We start from the raw sequence: 25,991 nt of genomic DNA, 5'->3' as shown, positions 1-25,991 counted from the left end.
TAAGTTGTAAGTTATTTGATTCATATTTGGTATTATATGAATTGTGGAATATTATATATAGCAATATATGTTAAACCTTGTATATATTCTGTTTTATATTAAGTGTCTGTATTTATTCTTGTAATAAATTGTACATAGTTAAGTATTTGGTTTTGGCCTAGCTCTATAGAGAGGGGAGGAAGCCGCACTAGTAATTGACCCCTTCTTCAGCACACTGCCTGACCACCACCCCTGTCATCGGAGGGCAGGGCTCACCCCCCTGGTATACCTGGGCTACAAAAATATATCAGGAGCTAGGTAAACGATTCATAAAAGTGCCCCAGAGGGAAACTAGGAGCAATGGTCATAAAATCCTAAAAGGAGTTTTCAGACTGGATAAAAGGAAAAACTTCTTTATGGTTTGTGTGACCAGACTCTAGAATAGACTCCCAGTAGGGGTGTGCAGACACCTACCCTGGAGATCTTCAAAAGGAGACTGGATGCACACCTTACTGGGGTTAATTGACTCCAGCAGTCTTCCCTGCCTAGAGCAGGGGTGCTGGACATGATGATCTCACAAGGTCCCTTCTAGCCTTAAACTTCTGTGAATCTGTGATGCCAGCTCCAGCCCCAGCCTCAATTCAGACTGTAGCTGCTGCCCGCTACACCACCATTTTCCTGCCATTGCCTCTGCCCGCTGGTTTCTGCCCTGCCACCACCACTTACTCCCAGTAGCAGCTCCAGCTCTGGCCCAGGACATGGAGCACAAGGCTACTCAGGCCTCAGTCTGGCCAGGTAGTAGTGCTGGTAGTGGTGATGGCAGCAGCTCCAGCCCCAGCTCTAAACCAGAGCCAGGACTGGCACTGCTACACCTGCTGTTGGCTGGCCAGGAAGGGTGAAGAATCCATGTATTGCATCTTACAAGGGAATAGACAGCTGCAGTAGATATTTGATAAAGCATAAATGTGAATATCCAGAACAGTTTTGGAGGAAGGAGATTTGTTTATACTTTTTAAGAGGGGCCCTGCCAAAACTGCTGTTCCTCCTTGAGTTCTCCCTGCATAGGGCTATCCCCCATTTCTGATCAAGGAGGGTTTTAGAATAGCTCTTTCCTGTACTTGGCTATAAAAGATGATCCTGCTCCCCCTCTAAATCTAGAGCACATTGCATCATTCCCTTTTGCATCCCTTTCTATCTTGGAAAACACTTTTTGTCCACTACTGACTTTTACCTTTAAATTTTAAGGCAATTTGTTAAAGGATTTATTACTTTAAGAGCGCCAACAAAGCGCTCTTAAAGTAAAGCATGAAAGAAAAAATGCACAGTTTTTACCAGAAGCTTCCAAGTTAAAATATGAACTGCATCTCTTCAGATAGTGGGTATATGTAACCTCCCTCTGAAGCCAGTGGAGCATTGCTGGATCTTGTTACACATACAATGAGAATGGGTGAATTATAGTTAGCTCACATACCTTCAAGCTGTAGGATATTCTCTATCAACAAATTGTTTGAAGGTTCTATCTTTAATTCTCAATTGATCTCTTTTCTAAATTTAAAGCAAACCCAGTAAGTACTGTTCAACAGATAGATGTTTACTAAAACTAAATAATATTGCTAGGGAGGTAGCAGGCTTAGTTGATTGCCTATGGGATCATAGGAAAATAGGGCTGGAAGGGACCTCAGAAGGTCATCTACTCCAGCCTCCTGCTCAAGGCAGGGTAATCCCTGACTAAAACATCCCAGCCAAATGTCTTTCTAAATATCCAAGGACGGAGAGTCCACAGCTTCTCTAGGTAGCCTTTTCCAATGCTAATCTGTTTCTTTCCTCTCCCTTTAGAAAAGGCTGGGAGCTTCCGAGCAGTTCCTGCCATACTCATTTTACTTCTCTTCACTGCACCTTTAAGGCCTCCTCACCAGATCAGATTGGTTAAATCAAATTTTTAAAAAAATGCTAACTGTCTACATTCTGCCTAGATATTATAAGTCCATTAGAAATGCAGATAAATCCAATAAATGTATCAAACAGATATGGCTAATCAAATAACAAATCTTATCTACCTGTATTTTTGCCAGAGTTCTAAATATATTCTAGTCTTCACTATTTGTTTGCTCTTTGGTGCCTGGCTAAACCAGCATATTGTCTTGTTGGCAAATTCTCTTAAATGTAACACTGCCATTCCTGTTTTTAAAAGAAAATTATTTCTCTTGTTTGTTCTTTTTTCATATACTTTGACTAGAAAAATCTATTAATGTAATAACTTGTTTTTTCAGTTATACAGTAAATTAATCTATATGCCTTTTAGTTGTGATTTCCTATATTCTCAGACTTAAATTATGTTAAAATAGAGTCAAATCTAAAAATATCTGTAAATGAGACACAGATCTTGTATTAATCTCCAAAAACCAGTACTATAAGCTCATAAAATTCAGAGGTAGAGCTAAACACACAAAAAATCCAAATTCTTGCCCAATGGTGAAGCTACATAATTTACCATATCTGATTTAGCTTTTATAATTACAAATTAAATTAATCTGCTTTCTAAAGCTTTTTTTTTAATTTTCTTTTACCCTCAACTTGTGGGTAAACTATGTTGTTAAAGTATGAGTGTATTCTAATCTGAACCTATAAAAGTAATCAATACAAAGAAAACGCATTCCTTACCTACTCTGAAGATCAAGTCATCTTCAATGGGATTCTCTTTTCTTTTTCCAGTGCTGTACATACTAGCTGGTCTTTTCACAGCCTTTTGCTTCACGTGGCCACTGCCAGGAGATTTAACACGCCTCTTAACGCCTTCAGTAGTAGGGGACACATCTGCGGATCTGACCACTTTAAGTTTAAATGGACTGCCCTTGATATGCTGATCATAAAGTCTCAGTGACAGAGTAAAGTCCCCTTCCTTCTGAACAGTATACAAAAATTCATAAGTGCCATTTTTATTGTCAAGTATTTCTCCATCTGCCACACTCCCATCAGGTGTGCTCAGTTCAGCAGTGAGGTAAGCATTTCCAGATTTACAGAGCTCCCCATCTTTGTCCTTGGTTGTGATGGTAACTGACATAGGCTGTCCAATAACAGTCTGCCTCAGTCCCTCACCCGTGGCAACTGTTTCAGAAGCTACAGCATTAGTGGTTAAAATGGTGCCCAGATTGTGAATGGATTTCTTCAGTCCATCGGTTTCCACTATGAAGTCCAGTTGGTCATTTTCACGTGGCTGCAATGGGAAGTCCCGGTCAGCCAGCTCATTCAGCTTGTCACTCATTTGCTTCTTTACCAGTAGAACTTCAGTTTCCGTACCATGATTGAGTGCTTGGGCTGTAAAGTTGCTACAACTCTTAATACTCTCCTGTCCTTCTAGAAGGGTATCTAGCTGTGTTTGGAGGACCTGAATGTAATGAAGAACACCTGGTTAGTGTGATGTTATCATGAGGTTTTGCAATATCAAGTTTTTAAGTACTCCTAGGTATATAAACTTTTATATAACCTGCACAACCATGCAGTTTGATGGGGACCTCTTATTTTGGACCTCTGAACAGTGGCTTTTGAAGGTCTACTAGGTTGCACTACTGAAAGAGCTGGTTAGAACTTTGATCCTTCTGCCTGAGAGCAGTCTTTGGTTGTTACACAATATGAGCAATGAGCTCTGCATACAGACATTATGGTGTTTTTGAGTCATCCCCTTATTATATAGGAAGCTGCAGGGAACCCCTTCTCTACAACTAAAGTAGGGAGAAATTGCACTCAAGACAAGAAGGCATTATTGAGATACTCATGAGCATGATGAACAAGAAGAGTGAGTTACAACCATAAGAAGAAAGAAAGAAAGAAAGAAAGAAAAGAGCTTCCCCTAGCAGGAGTGGTGGCAGGGAAGTCTGCTCACCAGCTTTCAACAGCCAACATGGTCTATTGGCAGGGACAGACAGTAACATAATTACAAACCATTTCAGAGACAGAAGGAAACAAATTGCAGTCTCAAAATCCCCTTTCAAAATGCTTAATTGGTGTACATAAAATGTCTTCCAGAAGTCAAAATTGCGCATATTTTTTTCTATCCCATCTTCATTCTAGAATGGGGGTTGGCAACCTACAGCTTGTAAGCCACATCCAGCCTGTGAGGAGATTATATCAGACCCACCAGGCACATTTGCACAGGAATGCACCACTTAGTGGCTGCCTCTGTCAATTGCTGCCCCTGGCCCAAGGAGGACTGAGGTGGTCTGCTGTCAGTGAAACGTCACCCAACCCCTGTCCTAGGACATACCAAGTTAAACTGATACTCTGGCTATTAAATAGCCCCAAAATAACTTTAAGCCATATGTGGGAATTATTGAATTAAGGGTAACAAACCATAACTCTGAGAGAAAACAATTTACAATTATAGATTTAAATCATTATGCTCCAAATACTTGTTTTCTTTCATCACACAGAAGAAAACTATTCAACCTTACCATAACTAATATTTTAAACATGTTTAAAGCATTAAAGCAAGGCATATGCCAATCAGTTTGGAGAATGGAAATTATTTCTATCTTGTTCATTCTTTTTTTATGTTATCTGACTAGGGAAATGTATTCATGTAATAACTTACTTTTTCAGTTATATAGTAAATTAATCTATATGCCTTTTTAGTTGTGAATTCCTATATTCTCAGACAAAAATGATGCTAAAAGAGTTAAATCTAAAAATACTTGTAAATGAGACAGACCTTGTATTAATCTCCAAAAACCAGTATTATAAACTCATAAAATTCAAAGGCAGAGTGAACAATTTCACTTTTGTTCAAGTGTACTTATAGTCAATTCATTTTTTGGTTTTCCTACTGTATGTTATCAAGATGATACTGGAATATCTGGGCTTGACATTCCTCAGGGAAATAATATTCGGCTCAAAACAAAATTGTTTCTAAAATTTCTACTTTAAAAAAACCTCATGGAAACTTTAAAGTCCTGACAGTATAAACAAACACAAAAATCTGAAAATATGCATTAATAGGAACAGACTTATGTTGTACCTTGGGTTGACGCACACATATTTTGGGCTGTTTCAAAAGAAGAACATTTCGAAAGAGAAGCTGCTGATCAGGTGTCACATTCTAGCTGTTACAAGCTAGACGTGATATACAAATGTAGCAAAACTGCTCCCAGTTTAACTCTGAATGAAACCGGGCATGTCTACACATGCATTTACTAACCTACTGTGCAGTAAGCGGTTTTTAAGTCGGTGTCTACACATGCAGGCATTACTGCACAGTAATGCTGTGTGTGGACTGACTTGGGAGCAAAGTTAGTTCCAAGTCAGTCCACACACAGTGTTACTGAGCAGTAATGCGTCTACATGTGTGTTACTGCAAAGTAACTACTCGAGCATAAATTTGCTACCTGCATCAAGCAGGTAGCAAATTTACGCCCAAGTTGGCATAAGTTGCCATAGTTATTGGGCAGTAACCTAAATTACTGTGCAGTAAGTGTGCTCATGTAGACACGCCTACAGTGTTAAAGTTGGAGCTGTTTTGCTACATTTGTGTCACTCCCAGGTTGTCCATATGCAACTGTTGGAACATAACAGTTGCTGCCCAGTCCAGGGCAAGAGTCCCTCCTCCCCTTTTGGAAACTCATGAAATGTGATCTCAGGAGAAGATCCAGTGAAAGAGTTAGGCTCCTAAATTTGAACTATATCTAAATCTTCAATCCTGAAACCCCCTGATCAGCAGCTGTCTAACTTTGGAATGTCCAAACTCCACAGGACCTGAAGTTTTTCAACTTAAAGTTCACTTAGTGCCTGAAAGGTCTCCTCCTGTTTATGTGCATAAGCACCTCTGCCAAGCTGTTATGGCAGTGTTGAATAGCTTGACAGCTAACTTTTAAGCCTGTTCAGGGGTAGAAACTAAGGACCCCTTTGCCTAAATTGCCTAAGGATGTTCTCAGAACACATTGACAGGATCAGGTAGACAAGGGTCTTTGGGTAAACCTGGGAACCCACACAACATAGAGGAGAAAGTGATAGTTGTATCCTATAATCTAGGCTACTGACAGATGTGGAAGGGGGGGAAAAAGGAACATACTTTACTTTTAGCTCAGCACACCCCCACACCAAGTGCAATGCATGCCCAGAGGAGGAAACACGTTAGTTTGACCCAGCTCACCCAACATCTGTATAGATCATGCACTTCAGTGGGGGTTTTTGGCAATTTTATCTAACAGCTGATTGAATCAGCTATTAGATAATAGTGCCAAAAAGGCCCATTAAAGCATGTGATCTATACAGATGCTATGGAGCTGAGTCAAACAAACAATTCCTCTTCCTGTAAAGTACCATTTTGGGGTTTTTTTTCCACATCTGTCAGTGGCCTAAAGGTTAAAGCACTCACCCAGGAAATGGAAGAGCTTCATATTAAGCTCTCAGCTTGGTAGGATTGAAACCCACACTCCCCAAAGGAGTGCCCAAACCACCAAGACATTGTGCTAGACTGACTGGGAGCACTCTACAAGCTACCTGTTGAACCTGGGTCATTGGAAAGAAAATCATTCAAGAGCCATAGGATCACAGAGAGAGTGAAAATGTAAACATAGTTATCTTTTAGCATTTAGAGCATTCACCAAGTAAAAGAGAGATTTTGGTTCTTGTTTCTGCTCCAAGGACTGTGGATGTATTTCATCCAACCACTTTTTAATACAAAATGCATAGCTGTTACCTTTTAAAGCAGACATATTGTAAAAGAAAAGATTGAGCCCTGCTCACTTCTATGTAAGCAATGGCATAGGCACCTACCATCACGAGAAGGTTCTGGTTTACAAGCCCCGAGTAAGGTGTCTGGGGGATAGAATTTAAGAGTGATCTTTGCTCTCAAGGCTTCCCTGTTGGCTAGCTTCCTGCTAAGCCTGGTGATTTTAAACAACTCCCCACTTGGTGCTAGAAGTTTTGGGACCTATTCTGAGGTGCCTTCCACACTTTGGAGGGAGCAGGTTACCTAACACACAGGCCTCTGTATTCCACTCGGGGGAACCAGGAACCCACAAGTTAGGTGCCGCAGCACCTTTCTTTAGATGCTCAAGTACCTTAATGGATCTGGCCCTGTAATACAATTCAATCTACTGGAATCATGCACCCATTATAAAAAAATGACTTATTAAATTGACAGATGTCAGCTGAAAAGAACATGCATCTTACTTTGTGTTTAAGGCCATAATTCACTTCCAGTTCCATAAGCAGCACGCTTTTTCGCACATTTAATGTCTTCTGCAGTTCATCAAAAGTGGAATGAATGTCCTCTACGATGCTAGCCTTTTGATTGGTTAACTGATGTATGATTTCAGATATGAACTGAAGTGCAGAATCTATCTCTGGAAGCCTGTGGAAGAAATACATTATAAAAATTGTCTCACCAGGCATTACTTTGGTGTTAAAATCCTGTGGTGAAACAAGGCCATCACCATACAGCTTTTAAAAGACAGTGTTTTTCAGCCATTTATTCTACCCATTTTGTTACAGTATAATTTTTAAGATTAAGCTTTGATAAGGCAAGAATGAGGTTCTAGGTCAATGGCCTCCTTAAGCAAAGATTTTAGATCTCTCCTTATTTCCCAATGAGATAGGACATTGGCTTCCTGCCCTTAACTCATGTTTCTGTTAGGGAATTGGAATTGCGCCACATTTTTATTATTTTCCCATATATATTTTTGAAGCTCGAATACCATTTGTACATTTGGTGTCTAAATGCTCACACCTAATATTTTTCTCTCTAGCATTTTGATCTCCTTCCTTAGAAGGGATATAGCCATGCAAAACCTTCTTTAGAAGGGATATACATATGCAAAACCTGGCCACTATGTTACAGAAAAAAGGTAGGCCCTTCTCTCTGTAGTATGACTGGAATCTGAATGGGTCACACATTTATGGATTTTAACCTCATATCACCTCAATGAAGTAGGAAATCATTAACCCGCTTGTGCTGATGGAGAATTCAGGCCAGAAGTAGATTAAATGACCTGCTCAGAGTAACACAGGAAGTCTGTTAAACTAAAAACTGAACCCAGATGTCCTGAGTCTCAGTGCTTTAACCCATGAGCTTCATATCCACTCACCTTCTTCCTATACAACTAGGACTATGTAAGGGAGAAATCTGCTCAAACAAAACAGAAATGCATTACATAGCTCAGCATGATTGTCACTGTCTAGCTCTCCTCAAGGGGTCCAGGATTGGGGTAATGGGGTCATGTTCAGAACTGGGTAAAGAAGCTTGTACAAGCAGGTGTCTACAAATTCAGTGCATATTGTATCTCCCCTTCCTGAGGACCCAATTCAATCATAAATTGTGAAAGAAAGCAATGTATTAAGAAATGATCATCAAAACTAGCACTACCATGCTGGGAACACTGCAAACTACAATTTGCTAACTATGCAGCAACTAATACTACAATCCTTACCAATGTCTTGTATGGGCACAACAGACTGGACTGATTGTGCTAAGGGACTATGGATTCTTATCTCATTACCTGGATTAGCTTTTGTGACCCCTTTTGTTCCTACAGGTTTAATACTCATTTGTTTTTCTCTCCTAGCACTGCCCCCCCCTTCTCCTCCCCCTCCCTCTCATTTCCCTTGTCTTTTGTGTACTCATTTTTCTCTTCTTCTTATACTCTGCTTTCTGCACATCCTTTCACAGCATCTGATGAAGCAAACTTGGGTTCACAAAAGCTTGTGTTTCTCTCTCGCATTAGTCTATAAAAGTGCATACCTATCTTGCCTTCTCACCATGATAGAGACACTAGCATCTTTACAGGAGGAAAAGTGCAAACAAGCTAAACTGACTTGGAAGGTGGTTTTACTGACGACTTGACCAATCACTTTCCACACAGCAGTATGTTAGGGCACAACCAGTATAATCTGTGTACCTTTTGTTGACAGCATCCAGCTGGACCTGTAGAGAAGCCTTGTGTTGTTCTACCACATCCTTGAGTGGTACAGTGGGGTGCTCTGCATGTTCTCCTTCTGTACATTCCCGGCACATAGCTGTTTCACAAGACTGGCAGTAAAATTCCATCACCTGGAACAAGAGTGAGCAATCCTAAATTTAATATTGCAGCTGCAGCCTCACTTCGAGTACCTCTTAAGCTCCAAGCCTGATGTTGAATATGTTATCCAAACCCTGAGATTGTAGCTTGATGTAAAAAGTATAAAGTATAAAGGTTTATGAAAAGGGCTGCTTTAAAATTTAAGATATGTTCCTTACAAGTTGATATATTCACTACTTCTTTTTAAACACCTAATTGCTTCCAATGAATTTAGTTCACAGAAGCAGGATCAGATCAACAGCTAGGAAACTGAATGCCAGATACAGCACAGACTGCAGCAGTTAGCCTTAACATTACCCTGACATTAGCCTGTAAAAGATGCCAACATCTCAATTATATTATGAAATGAACTGGCTCTGAAACCAGGTCATTTATCTCTGCACAGACTCATTCCTTGGCCTCCCTCATCAGTCATGTCAAAGAAAAGGTTAGCTTTCTGTCTTTCATAATGTGACCATCTGTGTAACACTGGCCTGAATTCACCAAACAAGACTTTCAGCTAATGACCAGGGTCATAGCTGAACCGATAACCTAAAACGAGAGAAACCCCATATTCCATTACCAATCCTTTAAACCATTAGATCCCCATAAAGAAGATGATCTGAGTAGTGATCTACACTTTAAAAAGATGTTCCAATCTGTTTCACGTCCAGGAAAATATTTACACTCTTCTTAGCAGCACAGATTTTGTCTGTTCCTCTGTAGCAGTGGGTTTGACCACAGAACAAACTGAGCACCTACTACTCACCCAATGCTCACTTATTGCAACACCTAGGAATCACATTTTAAACTGGAGGCAAAGGTGAACTTTACATTTGGGAAGTTCTTACAATGTATCTTCAGAAGCATCTGACCAAACCTCTATTTTCCAAATGGAAGAGACCTTCCCCATCCTATTGAACAGATATTCTAAAGCACTTAGCGCTGATCTAACTCTGCTTCCATTAAAGTCAATGGGAAGTAAAGTCACGGACTGGCATTCTCATATGCATACTGGCCTCTGGCTTCTATTCTAATCCATCCAGGAAGAGCACAGACCAACTGCAGACACTTCAGGACAAACAGTATTTGCACCCAAAAGCTTGCAAAGAAGAATTTTTCCAACTATTTTAGTTGGTCTAGTAAAAGATACCAGATTTACCAAAAGAATCTTGTCATAAATTTGAATATATCCACATTTGCAAAGAGTGCTGATATTAACAAAACAAAATGAAAAAAAATCAAACATCAAAGATTACTTGACAACCTTCACAGTCTTCGTTGGATAATCATAAACTTTCTGTTGACTCACTGTCACAATGTCAGCTTTCTGTATCTGAAGACATTTTAAAAAGTTCTGTAGTGATTTAAATACCTTTGGTCTTCAGATACAATGATTAAATGTTTTGCATTGCTCTATTTTAAAACACCATAATACACTTGCATATTTGCGGCAACATGTATTTGAGACATAAACTTGAAATACTAGAATAATTCAATTCATATTTCCCAGTTTTTCCATTGGTTTCTGCTCGTTTATAGAAGTTTACCCCAGTTAGTTTTCTTCCTCCTCATTGTAACACCTAGGAATCACATAAATAAGTATAGGCAGAGGGGCTGAGTGCTAAAGAAAATGTATATGCCTAAATATAAGCTCTCCACTTTGTCTCAGACAAATGTAAAACATTTTGGCGGAATAAGCTTTTACTCTGATATGACTCAATATAGAGATTTCCATGCTAAATGAAAGAAGAAAGTTAACTGTTAATACACGTTAGGCTTAGAGTCAGTCCCCTCTAGATAAGCTGATTTCCTCAGATTCTCTAGCATCTCTTAATATGCTAAGACTTTTAATGTTTTGTTCCTTTGTGTTTCTAAATATTGACATGAATCTATTGATTTATTTTGTAACTGAATGGGGTGTCAAGAGAGCACTTTTGTGGAGGCAAAAGTGTACTTTACTTTTGGGAAGTTCTTACAATGGATCTTCAGAAACATCTGACCAAATCTCTACTTTCCAGATGGAAGAGACCTCCCCAGTCCTATTAAACAGATATTCTAAAGCACTTAGCAATGATCTAACTCTGCTCCCATTAAAGTCAACGGGCATTTTATCATTGGCTATAATGAGATCAGAGTTAAACCAATACTAATCACTTCTGAAAATCCCGTCCACTAACTCTGCCATAAACCATCCAACTATATGGCAGCACAATGATCTGCTTTCAGGTCTATGCATGCTTTAACTGTCACAATTTGCTATCTGTAGGATCATAAATACCTGCCCATTACAAATAGATCACTTATATTAAGACTCCACTTAGCCTAAACTCAGTCTTTGTCCCTAGAAAAGTCTCTCAGTGATTAGAGAGTAAGGAAATCTTTCATCCATTGGTCATATCCACATTTGAATGAAGGCGGCAATATATACTACAGAAAATCAAACTGTAGTGGTAATTTTCACAGAATGACTTTATTCCTAAAAAACATTTACTCTATGTGCTGCAGAACTGAAACTTTACTGTATCATGGATTGTTTTAAATTGCTTAATGAGTTAAAAACCTCATACACAAGGAAGTGAAAGACCAAAATCCTTTGCATAGGTTTTTAGTTCAATCAAATACACTACAGCAGGAGTGTCAAAATCATTTGGACCACAGGGACTGGTCAGACCCACAAACCAGCCCCACATGCTGGATCTGGCCCACACTTGCAGCATGTATGCCAACTCCAGCTATAAGTGCAACATGCTGCATGTGCCCATCCTGACACATGGTATATGGCACATGGGGCTGGTGGTATGTGTGTGGCACCTGGCCAGACTGGTCCTGCACACTGGATCCAGCACATGGGGGCAGTATGTGGGCCACTCTGGACCAGCCCCAGATCTGGTGTGCAGGTCTGATCCAGCAAAAGTGCCACATGCAGCATGTACCCCAGAATAGTCCTGCACTGCGTGTAGGGTTACCATATTTCCAGTACCAAAAAAGACGACAGAAGGGAGGGGAACGGGGAGCGGCGAGGGGGGGGCTGTGAGGAGGAGAGGGGGGAAGGGTATATGATTGGGTGGGCAGTATTATACCCGTGCCCTGCCTCTGCCCCTCACTCCCAAGCCCCTGCCCACCCTGCACTCCTGACCTCCAGCCCCCTGTCCACCCCAGCCCTGTTGGTACCCCTCACTCCCAACCCACAGCTCCTCGCCCCCTCAGCGCTGCTGTCCATGCAGTGTATATGCGTGCATGCGTGTGCCCATGCACACACACATAATCTGTGTCTCTTATCTAGGAGTTTGCCAGGGCCTGCACACAGACCATGTGACCACCCACACCCAATCACCTTGCCCACTGCTCCCAGCCCCATGCAGCCAGCCTAGGAAATCAGAGGTAAAAACTTGGACATTAGCTTGCATTTCAAAAACCCACCCAGACACTAGGACAGGGGGCCAAGAAAGAGGGCATGTCTAGAAAATTCCAGATGTATGGTAACCCTAACTATGTGCAGCCTATGCAAGATGGACTCTACACACTGCATTCAGGGCTAATTCAAGGGCATGCTGCATCATAGCAAGCATCGCCACAGGCATGATCTGGCTCACGAGTCATACTTTGACAACCTAGCACTACAGTATCAGAGGCATAATATGGTCTCTTCCTGTATTAAAAATGAACCAGTGTCCTGAATGTTTCCCTCTGACACCAAAAACTCTCGCCTGTTAGTAACCATCCATTTTGTTAGTTCTAGCCCTTCCTAGAAGTGTTAACTCTGACATACAGGATTATTCACCTAGCCTCATAGTGCTGAGCATACTACAGGACACAAAAAATGAAAATACATAAATAAGCAACAACCCTGGAAACAAAGGAATGTTATTTTATCACTCACTTCTTGTAAGCAATAAATGGATGCTTTAGAGGGCTGAACAGCTAGTATGCTTACAAAATATTTTTACGTTCCAGACAGTGACCTACACTTATCAAATTGCCAAATCACTTCTTTTTTGGTCTTTTGGATAGAAGCCATTACAGTATCAATTCAACGTTGATATTTTTCTCTATTATAACCTAACGACATTCTATATGCTGCACTTGCAATAGGGTGAATAAGATGATCTAGTACAGGGATGGCCAACTCATTGCACATGCCACAAGTGGCATGGACAGCCTCCGTGTGGCCCATGACAATAGAGGAGGTAGCAGAAAGCAGGGCACCAGACTGGTCAGGGAGCAGAAAGCAAAGCAACATATCTGGCAGAGAATAGATCAGAATGGCACTCGGGGAGGGCGTGAGGCTTACCTCATGGCACCCCTGCCAAAAAGGCTGACCCCTACTAATCCAGGAAGTCTTCTTTTTCTAGTCTGATTTATCCTAGGCCAAGATTTTCAATCCTGTATTAAAGCTTATAATCAGACTTCTTTACTCAGTAGGTGTTACAGATGTTTAGCACATTTGAAAATAAAGCAACTCTGATTTCAGTGCCTAGATATGACATAGGATTCCAATTTAGAGGTTTTATAGTGTATATCACTAATGATCTTCGTTTTAAACATAAATGCCGGGCAACTGTGAGTAAGCACCTATTCATAGTTCAAACACAGGAAATAGCTTGACATTAAAACGCTAAGCTTTACCTACCAAGAGGGACACAAAAATCCCATATATTGTATCAAAGAATGTGTTTGAAAGAGAGAAATAAAAGAATACATGCAGGTTAGCAAATTGCGGATGACTAAATTAAGAATCAAACTGGAAGGGAGATCATAGAATTTATGAGGACTAAAGTAGGTTAAGCTAAAAGCAGGCATTCAGGACAGTGAACAAATTATGACCTTCCCCACAAATCAGTCTCTATCTGATTTTAGTCAAAGGGATTTTTATGATCTTAATCCAACATCAGTAGAGGGATTAAATTTACTTCTCCTCAATAAAACAACGTTTTAATTTCTATCTAAAAATAAAAGTCTGACAATAATTATGATAATGCCTCATACGTTTTTTTCCACTTGATAACATGAATATGTTGGCAGAACTTAGAACATAATATCCAAAATTGTAAGAAAAATGTAAAGAACAGTAGGAAGAGAGGAGTCAGTGCAGAATGTCTCTCCATTCCTAAAAGCATGCTCAAAGTACATCACCAAATTTACCCAGTGCTCTCCTCCCAACAATCTTATCTTTTTCTCAAGTTTCACATTTATCACTTAACATGTTCTTCTAGCCAAATTCACTTTCAGTGCTCTGTAGCATGAGATGCCAGGGATCCAATCCAATCAGCTAACTGGTCTAAACAGTCAGCATAGCAGTCCTTACTAGTGTTGATAGCTGTTTAGCTGTTAGGTTGATCAGTGGAAAAAAAAAGAAATGAGACCTCTGTGAAGAAGAAGTAGCATCTGTTTGTGGAGGGTGGAGCACTTGAGACTCCAACTGACCCCTCATTTTATAGACAAAATTTATCACCCCCTCCCAAAGATGTACAACAGTTCAGTGCTTAAGTCCCCATTAATGAACACTGCAGACTTCACAAGCTACACCCTGTTATCCCTTATTAACCCCCCTTTTTCTAAGCCAGCTAAGCAAAAGCCTAACAATGAAACAGAATAAAAAACAGCCATTAAACTGGATCCTTTGTAGTCATGGCACGGTAGAGAGACATAGATTTTCTGGATGCCTTTTTCATACAGAGAAGGAAGCCCCAGGCAAACCCATCCTGATGTACCTCTCTGTGGCAGATGATACTATTTGCCACAAAATATTCCTGGAGCATCTTCCAGAAGATGCAAAGGTACAAATCTTCTAACACAAGTCAGATCTTTCCCTTCAGGCTGAACCCAGAGAAGGTTGTTATAGCAACTGCCAAAGCCCTCACTCAGAGTCCCACAAGGCCTAATCCACTTCCCTATATTCTTCAACATCTTATAAGGCTGTCTTGGAAGAATGCATGGGCTAAAGTGCTCGCAGCATGCGGATAACCCCATTTCAAATCTCCCTTATGTTCTGTGTAAGCAGCCAACAATCTGTAGTTTACTCAGTGACTACTTAAAATCCTTGCTTTAATGAAGAGCAGTTGGCTAAAGCTAAAACACAGGCATGGCAGAGAGCATGCCAGTAAGAAGAAAGAAGTATTTTGAAATGTGTACTTCCTCTATAATATCCCTAACTCCTAAGGAACATCAAACACTTATGCTGGTCAGTCAGTATAGAAAATGTTTGACTTCACCACTATAGCCCTGGCCTGGAATATGCTTGGTTTCTCTGCAGGGATGACACGTGCATTCTGGGCAAGAGTAAAAGCTAAGAGAAACCATGGCATGCTCCATGGTGGTGAAATCTCCATAGATTTTGCCTGCTAAATAAAGTCTCTGCTAAGAATGTACAAATTGTAATTTTTCAAAGGCATATAACAACTGAATTGGAGAAGGTTTTCATGGGGAAGGTTTTCATGGGGATATCCCTGAAGTGAACTGACAATCTGCAAGCTTTTTATTGACTGCCAGACTTTTTTTTTTTTTTACTGGCACATGATTTTACCAATATATGCTTTACATAATGTAAACGTAATTCATCTGCCAGGCCCCAGTTAGAAGGCTGGGTTCAAATTCAGGGGTTTAATATTAATCATAGTAAAAAAAGCTTTGTTGTTAGTAAAACGTTTGCAGTAAAAAGAATTTTCTTGGGTTGGCAACCCTGCTTTCACTGCAGCAATGGTTTTACACAGTGCTGCCCCCACTCCCTACTCACCCCCATACCCCCGACTGTACCCTACACCATGCTACCCCCCCAGCCCATCCCCCAGAGGTTCTGCTCCTCCCATCCCAGCACAGAACCCCAAAGAAGCCTACCTACAACCTAGTAGTATTACAGACAGCCTGGGACACAGCAGCAGCACATGGATGAGAGAATGCTCTCTGCGGGGTGCTATTCTTCTTCTCAGACACCAGGTGGTGCTGCTATGCTCTATCAGAGCTTCAAATCAAGCTGTGGCTGCTTAGTGTTTCTACTGATAGCTAAAGTTTTTCACTAACTTTACTGACAATCATTTTTAGCCTGATTTTTTTTTTACTGACAGTCAGTAAATTTGATGACAGTTAGCAACCTTGTGCTTTATCCAAAGCATGAGGATGCTAGAGTTGATCAAAGAAAAGGCTTCCAGAAAATCTTGACATGGGTAAAACACTTCGTTTCCCCTTTTTCTACTAGAAACAGCTAAACCACTTCAGCTGAAATAAATAACCAACAGCAGTTGCTTCCACCTAAATAGAAATTTTCAACCCAAATAGGCAAAGTCTTTCACAGTAATAAGCAATTTACAATGGGTAATGCCAGGCAATCTTAATAAGAGAGGTTTATCTTACATAATAGTTACTTACCACTCCCAAAACTAAAGCACAACTAGTTATCTTGTTAGCTTTCCCTCAGTAAATTCTTCAAGCACAGATATAGTTGCTTACTTTCAAACAAAAAAGAAACTAAAAATATTATCTTATCAATTTCTTCTATTGATTAGGCAGGGTGTAAAACAAAAGTTCTCACTAGTGTTTTCATTTTTCAGTCTAATGACAAAAAAAATTCATTGCACAGAGTTAAACTTACCCTTCAAAAATATCAACTTCAATAACACTTTAACTTGTGAAAACCAAACCACCATATACCTGCTCTTACCTCTCCCAGGGTTTCAATTTTACCTTGCCCACAATCTGAGATCCCAACCCCTTCTCCCTTCTCTACCACTTCATTTATCTCCTGCCCCTTACTACTGCTCTAAACCCTTCTCTCCTAATCCTCCTACTCTTGTGCCCCTTAATTGCTCCCAGAAGTTATTGCTATGAATTGCTTTTCTCTTAGAAAACAGTTTGAATACATTCTGAGTGGTGTGCTGTACTCAGGTTATGTTCCCTCCCCTCCAACCCCAAAAATTCTCTTTGACAGAGGATTGTAGCAGTGGGTCTTCCTTATCTTTCCACCCTCTCCATATTTCCACTTAGGGGTCAGACTTGAACTGACACCACCTGAATTTAAATCAGATTTCCTGGTTATTGCATACCCCCTTCCTATCCAGGCCAAATGAACACTGGCATAGTAGGAAGCCTTTCAGTCACTAATTCTGGCCTGCATAGTATAATTTATCTGGTTTGCATCTGTCCAGAGAACCAAACTCCTATTTAAAATATAATTTTTAATTTCGCTTCTCAGAAGGGGTAGTGGGTGCCAAACACCAGCTAAGTTAAATGTCAGATAACTGGCACTATTTTGGGTATAAGAGGCAAGGTTTGGTCCTGAATTGAGTGAAAAAGCTAGAATCTGTCAATTATAAGAAATAGCTGTTTGTGGTGTGCTGTAATTTAGTAGTCCTTTGGTCAAATTCCTCCAAATTTGAAAGCCAAAACAACCTGTACCACACTAAATTTTAAAGAAATTCAAGAAATAGTATGTGCAGTACAGAGGTCTTCAAAGAGTTGTCTTTTAAACAAATAGGTGTTCACAAACCTGACTATACCAGAGCTTTCTCATACCTTTGCTGCAATACTCAGACTGTCACTCAATTTGGGCAATTCACCTGTCTATACCACCTTGGTTTAGATGCAGTGAATGCTGCAGTAAGGTACACTGTTCCCACTCTGCATGAACCAGCTCCAGACCTGGACACAGGCATGGGTGAACCAGGCCGCTGCCCGGGGCCTGAACAGAAAGAGGGCCCGAAAATGAAAAAAAAAAAAAAAATTTAAATCGCAAAAAAAAAAAAGTTTAATATTGCACATATATGTATACCTAATCCTGAGTTTTGATTTCTACAAGTTCGGTTTATATGTATAAATGTTTTTTTTTTTCATTTGTCTGATTATTATTATCATTATCTCTGGTGAAGGGGGCCCCAATACTAAAAATTCACCTGAGGCCACCAGGAGTCTAGGTATGGCACTGACCAGTTCTCAAAAGAAAAGTTACTTAGCCATTGCAGTGCTATATTACACCCTCTCTCTCTCTGGGAAAAACCTATTGGCACGTGCTCAGCACTGCACAAAAGCAGCTACAGTACTTCTGTACTGTGTGCAGAGCACATGTGGCATGCTTCTCTGTGGAGGTCTCTGGCACAGTTGTGAGGTGAGGTGGACATGCCTTAAAAGTGCAAAACAAAACTACGAATGAATACTTTGGTCAATCAATAACTAGTATCACTGAAGCATACAATAGGTCTGTTCAACCAATCTAAATCTATATCAGTAATGACAGGGTGAAAAATTGTTGCTCTATACTACCAGCATCAGATAAAGCACTTATTTCTATTATGACAATATCTAAACGGAGTCATGAATAAAACGGTCTGCAAAAAGTGACCTTGAAATTCTGGCACAAATTTCTTGGCTTGTAACAAACAAAGCATTCACTTTATGGCACAGCAAGGATAAGTTTTGCCAACTGGGCTGCTTTATATGCATGCATGATCAGGGCTAAGAGAGAAGAGTTGTAATGTTATGTTCCAAATCATAGATAATTTCCAAATGTTTAAGTGACTGAGTGCATGAGAGACCTGCAGCTATTTTGTAATAATTTAGGCATACTGTATCTTGACTCCATTATTGGGACATTTACTAATTAAAACTGTATATTTATGTTCTTTAATTGGGGACTGTATGAAATTAAAAAAAAAAGCATGAAGAAACAGAATGGTTTAGGATACGCCTTTTATTTCTTTTGCAGATACCCGAGGTTGACCCATGGGAATTTAGAACCCAGGGCCCAGTTTAAGAGTGTTAGAATTAAAAATCTGCTTCTGGATAGGTAAGAGCACATGAACTGCCTCCTGAGTGGGTGAACTCAGCAAAACCAGGAAGTACAGCTAGACTGGTAACTAATTACGTTGCAGTGTGCTCTGGAAAACAAGCAGTTCACCAACCATATTAGAGAGACAATAGCAACTGAGCTGAACAGTAAGAAGACTGATTACTTTGAATACTGTAAAATGTTCTAACCTAATCTATTATGTATCTATAATATAGATAAGAATATTGATAATATATATCATTATAGGTTATAATATATATACCTCTAGCGGCTTCTTAAAATATTAGGTTTTACACACACACACACACACACACACACACTAGAAAGAAGGAAATTCTGGGGCTCAGACTGTAGTTAAATATATTTAGACTGTAGTTAAAAAACTGCCATTAAATGCCAATGTGATTTGTTTGTTATGTGTTACAGTAGCTCACTGCACTTACATTGCCATCATGGTTGGGGCAGGAGAGCGGTTTTCCTGCAGCAACAGCTGTGACGGTCTCCAAGATGGAGGACTCCTCAATGCTGTTTTCTGGTGTTCGCTGCAGGACATCCATCAGGTTAGTGATAAAGAAATTGTTTTGGAGTGCTGAAACACCTTTCTCTGGCAGAATGGAGGTCTGGCGGCACACTGGGCAAGAAAGTGTTAAACTGTGGGCTGGAATGTAGTTCTGTAAGCACCTATTATGAGGAAAGATTGAGAGAAAAAAACGAGTACCATTGAAATGGAAAGGTTTTTGTATTTTTAAAAGAATTGTTCTAACTTGTAACACCTGCAATCATGCCTAGTAAGGAAGAAATTAATCATTTTCCAAGTGAAAGCCGAGGATCATGAAGCTCAGGAAGGAATGTTTTTCTTAAACCTTCCACCTCTACACACCAATATTTATGCAACTTGCTGACGTTATTATGAAGGTTTTATACCATCTGAGAATGGAGGAAACTGCAAATGATGGTGTAGCAAGGTGGGAACACCCCAACCAGCCACAGTACTGGTCTCCCACCTGCCTGTTGGCATGCTGCCCACTTTCTCTTCTGCCATGCCTTGTTGTTAAATAATTATGGTCTTAATTAGGCGGGAGTCTGCCCTTTGAATGCCCTGTTCTCCTGGGCCTATGTATGCAGCTCCAACTATCCCTGTACTGCATCCCAAGCCTCTCAGATTACATGCTGTTCAATCACTGGCGCTTGGCCAGGCCCAACTAGACACACTGTTGTGTCTCTCTCACGTCTCCTTGTTGTAGGCCACATTCATACCACCCCTGCCTCCCCGGGACCTCTTACACTCTGTTGGCTCTCACCCGGTCTCAGGCTTAGCTCTCCACTCTTTGGTCAGCCCCGGTGCAGTCTCTCAGGCATCTCCTGCTACCCCACTGTGCACTGATTGAGTGATTGCTCAACTGTGGGCCTGGCCCCACACCAGAACATAATGCCCCTTCCTCAGGCCCATACTCATGCCCCTCACTTTCAGGGTCTCTCCTTGGCCTCTGGCTCACCTTTGGCCTCAGGAGCCTGAAGGCTTACCTGGACCTTGCAAACCCTGTTCTCAGGGCTTCATCTCATTCTCCAGGGCTGTACACCCCACTGGGGCTCAGGTGCCCGTCTGGGTGTGCCTGGCCCCACAACCCATTCTCCAGGTCTTACAACCCAATGAGCTCAGGTGCACCCTGGGTGTGCCTGGCCCACAACTCTCACTGTCCAGGGTCTTGCACCCCACATGGGCTCAGGTGGCCACACCTGGGCACGCCTGGCCGTCTACTGCCTCTGGTGTTAAATAACCTGCCCAAAGGTGGGGGCTGGGCCTAAGGCACTCCTGCTCACCTTTCACTGGGAAGGTAACTGGCCTGGCATTTCCTAGGGGCTCCCACACCACCAGGAGCCCCACCAAACCACCCTTCCCCGGCAGGGTGCAGTTTCAAGTTATGACCAAGACCAAGAGGCCTCCTTCTTCCCCATAGCTTCTCCCTCACCTCCAAGTTGTTGCAGGAGCAGCAGCTCTACCAGGAGACGTTCATTCCACAGAAGCGCTGCCTCCAGCCCTGGTGGCCTGAACCTTAAAACAGCCACTCATCAGAGACAGGGCCAGACCTGCCAGCTGCTTATCCCAGCTCTTAAAGTGGCAGAACCATAGGCGTTCTGCCATAGTTAGACCAATGAGTTGATATGCAATGACAAATAAGTTCCTATGCCAAATATTTGTGTCTCCCTTTTTTATTTGGCTACAGATTTCCTTTTCCTTATAAATTCCATTTTTAATTTACATTTTTTGTTTTAATACTTTACGACCAAGTGAAAACAATTGGAAGCTTCCCTGCTGATTTCAATGAGATCAGCATTTGGCTTTCGATTATATGCTGACATAAATCTCAAAATTTCTCAATTCATATCCATGTGCATCACTACACTTGCTCCAAGACAAAAAATAAACTATTTTGTAATTTAATTTTTACAGTATCTTATTTTTTAATAAGTTTAAAAAAGAAAACCCTAATAAACATGGTCTGGCACAAACAGAAAATACAGGTTTACAACTAAACTTGTGAGGTGGGATATTAGTCCCTGTGTTAGTCCAGAGGTCCCTGCTGTCGTTACAATCAATTAATCTGGATGTGCAGAACTTCCTCTAACAATTTCAAGTGGTCAGAAACTCAAAGGCCCTTCTTCAAGTGGAAGGAGGCACTTCTTCAAGAGACTAAATGAGCTACAGATCAAGTTCCATGTTGCCTTTCTCAGGAGGTACAGTCTGGAAAGCATACTTTAATCTGGAGTGACAAAACATGGCTGTGGCTATCCATCCTCCCCTTTCACGTCTTACATTTACGCTCTGACCATTCTTCATCCTTCCCCAACACGTCTCTTTGCTGTCTCTACATTAAAGAAAGTTGCATTCATCAGCCCTATATCTGAGGAATTCCCCAAGGGATAGATACAACCTCTTTAGATAACCAGATTAGCATAAAAGGACTTCACTGACAGCCAAAATTGACTTTAGAAGTTTCTAGAGAATTTAGAATCAAGATACATATGACATTCTGGGCAAAATCTTGCCTCCACTGAAATCAGTGTGAATTTTGCCACTGACTTAAATGAAACCAGGATTCCATGGTGTGTGCCTACAAAGGACCTACATTATTTCATTCAGCTCACGATGGAAAACCAATACCATATTTGAGAGAAGCAATTTTTAACAGGGCAAATCTAACTGGAGAAAGCTGGTTAGGAAAAAACATTTTTTAAAATTTCCTAAATTATATGCTACCATAAAGCATTGTTCAACTTAAATTCATTTAATATATGGAACCATGGATAAGAAAGTCCATCACAAACCAGATCTTGTAGTCAAATTAAGGTCTCTAGCCTGAATTTTTTTTTAACTGATTTTTTCATAACTTCCATTTGTTTTTTCTGCTACTAGGTGGAAAATACAGTGTCAATATTACTGCTTATAGCTACCTGCTCAGTATATTCAACAGAGCATAACAGAAATCAGATTTTTTTTCAGATTTCCGTTGAGAGAAATTTTTCAACACCAGTCACCCAAACTGCAAAATAATGAGAATAGTTCATCACCAGTTATCAATATTTTATATAAGATGTCTAATACTTGGACATTAAAAAATGGGATAATTATTTCTCTGCTTAGTAAATCAACAAAGAAAGTTTTATTGCTTCTAATAATGGGCTAATCAATAAAAAATTGAGGCTATTAATCTAACATCCTTATCTGATTGCTCATCATTCTTATGGTGCTGCTGGTACAACTCCATTTGTTGGCTTCCCTTGTTTTACTTCTTTTTTATACAGATAGCATAGGAATGAGACTTGATGCTCTTTAAAATCTAAGGCAAACTAGGAGATATAGAGTTTTCAGCAGTATTACATGCAAAGTGCATTCCCATGTCAAGACCTTTACATTTAGAAATAATGTCTAGAATAAGAAGCACAATGGATTTTTAAATGTTGTGGGCTTGATTCTCTTCTCACACCAATGCATAGGCACCAACTTTTATTTTTGCCATGGGGGGCTCAAGATGATGCCGCCCTCTCTCCCTGGCAGCACGGCCAGAGCAGAGTTGAGCACAGCCCGTGGGAAGGTGAGGGGCAAATGCGGTCCAAGGGGGGGCATGGCCTTTGGACCCTCATGTACTCAGCACCTATGATACCAGGAGTAACTCCATGAAAGTCACTGGAGTTGAAGTGATATTGTAGCCAGGATGGTCCAGGAAAAATGCAAAGGTCAAGGTTTTTTGTGGATAACTTTTATTGGATCTTTTATAGAATATAGTTGGGAGGGACAAAAATGAGCTTTTAGTAATCTGTTTTGGCAGCAAAGTGGCCAGAAGTGCTTCTGTCCTGGTCGTGAAAGAATTAATTCAAGCAAAAGCACGTCTATATCCCTCCCAAATATACAGGTTGTCCAATAAAAGGTATCACCCACAAAAATCCTTGACTTCTGCATTAAGGTCAATGGAGTTCCATCACTGTGAAGCCAGAGCACATAGAATCAAATCCACAGTATGCAGAATTTCTGCAAGAAAATGTTTACCTTTTTCTAGAAATCTTAATGTGCAAATATTTCAGCCTTTTTAATGGGGTGAGGCAAACCACAATTTTTTAATTGATGTAGACAAGTAATTTACAGACCTCTATAACTGACCATGGTTATGGCTCTTTTTTAACAAAGCACTTAGAAAGGCAGTGAGGGAAGGAAAATTATAACCTGTTTATAAAAAACAGTAAGAATTGTCCAGATATTCTGTACCTGTCTTCTATTTACAGTCCAATATGAAAAATAGCAAGCCATTGCCACATTTTAATCTTTTAACTTAACTCACATTTAATTTTTACAGATGAAGAGAACTGTCTCCATCCTGAGACAAAGAAGGGTCATTGTTGATTAAAAAGTAGCTAAAGATTTCCAAAAGCTAAAGTCTATGATAGTTAAGTGGGGAAAAATTAGAGTTACAAATGGGAAAAAAATTCTTACCTCTCACAGAAAGTGTGCAGACAGGGAAGTACTTTAGGGTTCTTGTAACGGTCCAGGCATATGCTGCAGATCAGAAACTGTTTGTCAATCTGACGGACCACAGGACTTGGGATGTTGGAGCCTTCACTGGCCATCCTAGACCACTGACATATGGGTCCCGTTTTCTTCTACCCAGCACAGTGCTGAAACAAAGGAAAAAAAAACCCCAAATCAACATCCAGCTCCAAATACTCTTCATCTTGATCTGGGAGCTAATATTTTCATTTCATAGACATTAGGGAGGGAAGGGACCTTGGAAGATCATTGAGTTCAGCCCCCATGATTTAAATCAAAACAGGCCAGAATGAAGCCTTTAAAATGCTCTATTATGACGCAGAGCTTGGAAATGATTAGACATTTCTACTGCACTATAAATAATAAGAACCTAGGTCAAAACTAGGGGTGCACTGATAGAGACTTTTGGGGCCAATACGATTTTTTAAGGAGGCATATTGGCTGATACCCATCTGATTTCTAATACACAGCCCAGCAGTTTGAATAACAGTATCCAGCTGGTAAGTCTGCTGTGGTGGAAGGGGCGGGGGAAGGAAAGGAGCATGGCGAGGTGGGGGCAGATCAAGGCCCCTGAGGTAAGGGATGGAGTAGGGCTGGGGCAGGGGCTGGGGCTGAGGCAGGCGCTACCCAGCCGGGGCAGGGCGTAGAATGGAGCTGCAGTTCGTCTGGGGGGGCGCAGTGAAGTGGGAGCAGCTCCCACTGCTGCACATACCCTGGGAAGGCATGGGGGGCTGTGCCCCTAGATCTATGAGGGGCAAGTGCGGGCTGCCACTGTGGGCTGAGGCCAGGGCTGCATTGGGCTCTTGCCAGTGGGGGGGCTGGGCTGTGCTCAGGGCAAGCAGCAGTGGCACTGGGAAAGTGGTTAATGGGGGGGGGCTTCAGACACCCCAAAATTCACCATAGCCACCCCAACCCTGCCTGCCAACGCTGCCGCCTGCCCTGCCTCAAGCACAGCCTGGCCCAGCCCGGCTCCAGGAAGAGCCGAGTACAGCCCCGGCCCCAGCCTGCAGTGGCAGCCCACCCTGCCCCATGCAGATCTGGGGGGCACACACCCTCTATGCCCTCCTGGGGTGTGCGCAGCAGCAGAAGCTGCCTCCCCTTCCCAACACCCCTGGACGAGCCATGGCTCCATCCCATGCCTCACCCTGCCCTGGCTGAGCAGCCCCTGCCCCAACCCCACTCCCTCCTTCTCCACAGGGGCCTCAATCTGCCCCCCATGCCCCTTCCCCTTCCACCACAACAGACTTACCAGCTGGATGCAGCTCTCCACAATGCCGGGCTGTGCTACATGCTATGCTGCCTACACACTGCACTGCGGCTGCACACATGCACAGGGCATTTATTGGCCAAATTATTAGCCACATCAGGGATAAAACGCTGATTTCTGATACAGTCAATTGTCTTTACATCGGTGCTGATCCGATATCGGACCGATACATTGATGCACCTCTAGTCAAAATAGGTACTCTAGAGAAACATTTGCAGCTGCATTTTGAGAAGTACAAGATTGATTCTGATCCAACATCATTTTAAAGACAGGGCTTCGATGGAAAGGATTTCAGACTGGTTTGTGCCCAACCATTGTCAAGAACCTAAAGCATTGAAAGGGCTTATACTTGAAGTGCTTGACCTGCGCCTGCCTCTTCCTTACACCTGAGGAAGAGAACTTGATGTGCAAAAACTTGTCTGACAGCTCTCCAGACTACATAGTTGGTCCAATAAAAAATATCACAAAAAAGTTTTGCATCTCACATGTTTCCTGGACCATCATTGCTTCAACAACTTTCCATCCCGAACTGCCTTACTCAGCCAAATTGTTCTTGCAGAAAATTAGTTTTAAAATAGTTCATATAACATACTTTCTTGTCAGTGCACATAGGGTAAGTACAGACAGTCAAAAAGCCCGAGACAGAATTGATATCAATTCAATCTTCGCAGGTTAATCTAAGCTGCGTAGACTGAATCAATAAGCAAGTGAACAGACGTTCATTTTTTATTCTGGAAATGCAGCCACATGCCTTCTGAATACCTGGAAGGGGCAGGGGCAGGGAAGGGGTGTGGGGGGGCGAGACTGAGGCCCCTGAGGTGAGGGAGGGAGTAGGGCTGGGGCAAGGGCAGGGGCAGGGGCAGGGGCAGGGGCAGG

The 25,991-nt window shown here is 41.4% G+C and overlaps 1 protein-coding gene across 5 annotated transcripts in view; it reads right to left on the bottom strand.

Annotated features, from left to right (window-relative positions):
- The window catches only part of TRIM2 (tripartite motif containing 2), a 175,732-nt gene that overhangs the window by 51,485 nt on the left and 98,256 nt on the right, over nucleotides 1–25,991 (bottom strand). For all 5 annotated transcript variants that reach the window (XM_019521664.1, XM_019521666.1, XM_019521662.1 and 2 more), the window contains exons 2-6: nucleotides 23,795–23,976; nucleotides 19,251–19,488; nucleotides 8,871–9,022; nucleotides 7,147–7,327; nucleotides 2,641–3,364 (exon numbers count right to left, since the gene is read on the bottom strand). In XM_019521664.1, coding sequence (XP_019377209.1) covers nucleotides 2,641–3,364; nucleotides 7,147–7,327; nucleotides 8,871–9,022; nucleotides 19,251–19,488; nucleotides 23,795–23,928 — 1,429 coding nt within the window. In that variant the 5' untranslated portion in view covers nucleotides 23,929–23,976. The remainder of the gene's footprint in view (nucleotides 1–2,640; nucleotides 3,365–7,146; nucleotides 7,328–8,870; nucleotides 9,023–19,250; nucleotides 19,489–23,794; nucleotides 23,977–25,991) is intronic.

This window comes from Gavialis gangeticus, unplaced genomic scaffold (assembly GCF_001723915.1).
Source record: "Gavialis gangeticus isolate Ggan-Ray unplaced genomic scaffold, GavGan_comp1, whole genome shotgun sequence".
Classification (NCBI taxonomy): Eukaryota; Metazoa; Chordata; order Crocodylia; family Gavialidae; genus Gavialis; species Gavialis gangeticus.
Note: the sequence above shows the minus strand (reverse complement) of the source record. Positions and strands in the feature narration are given on the sequence as shown.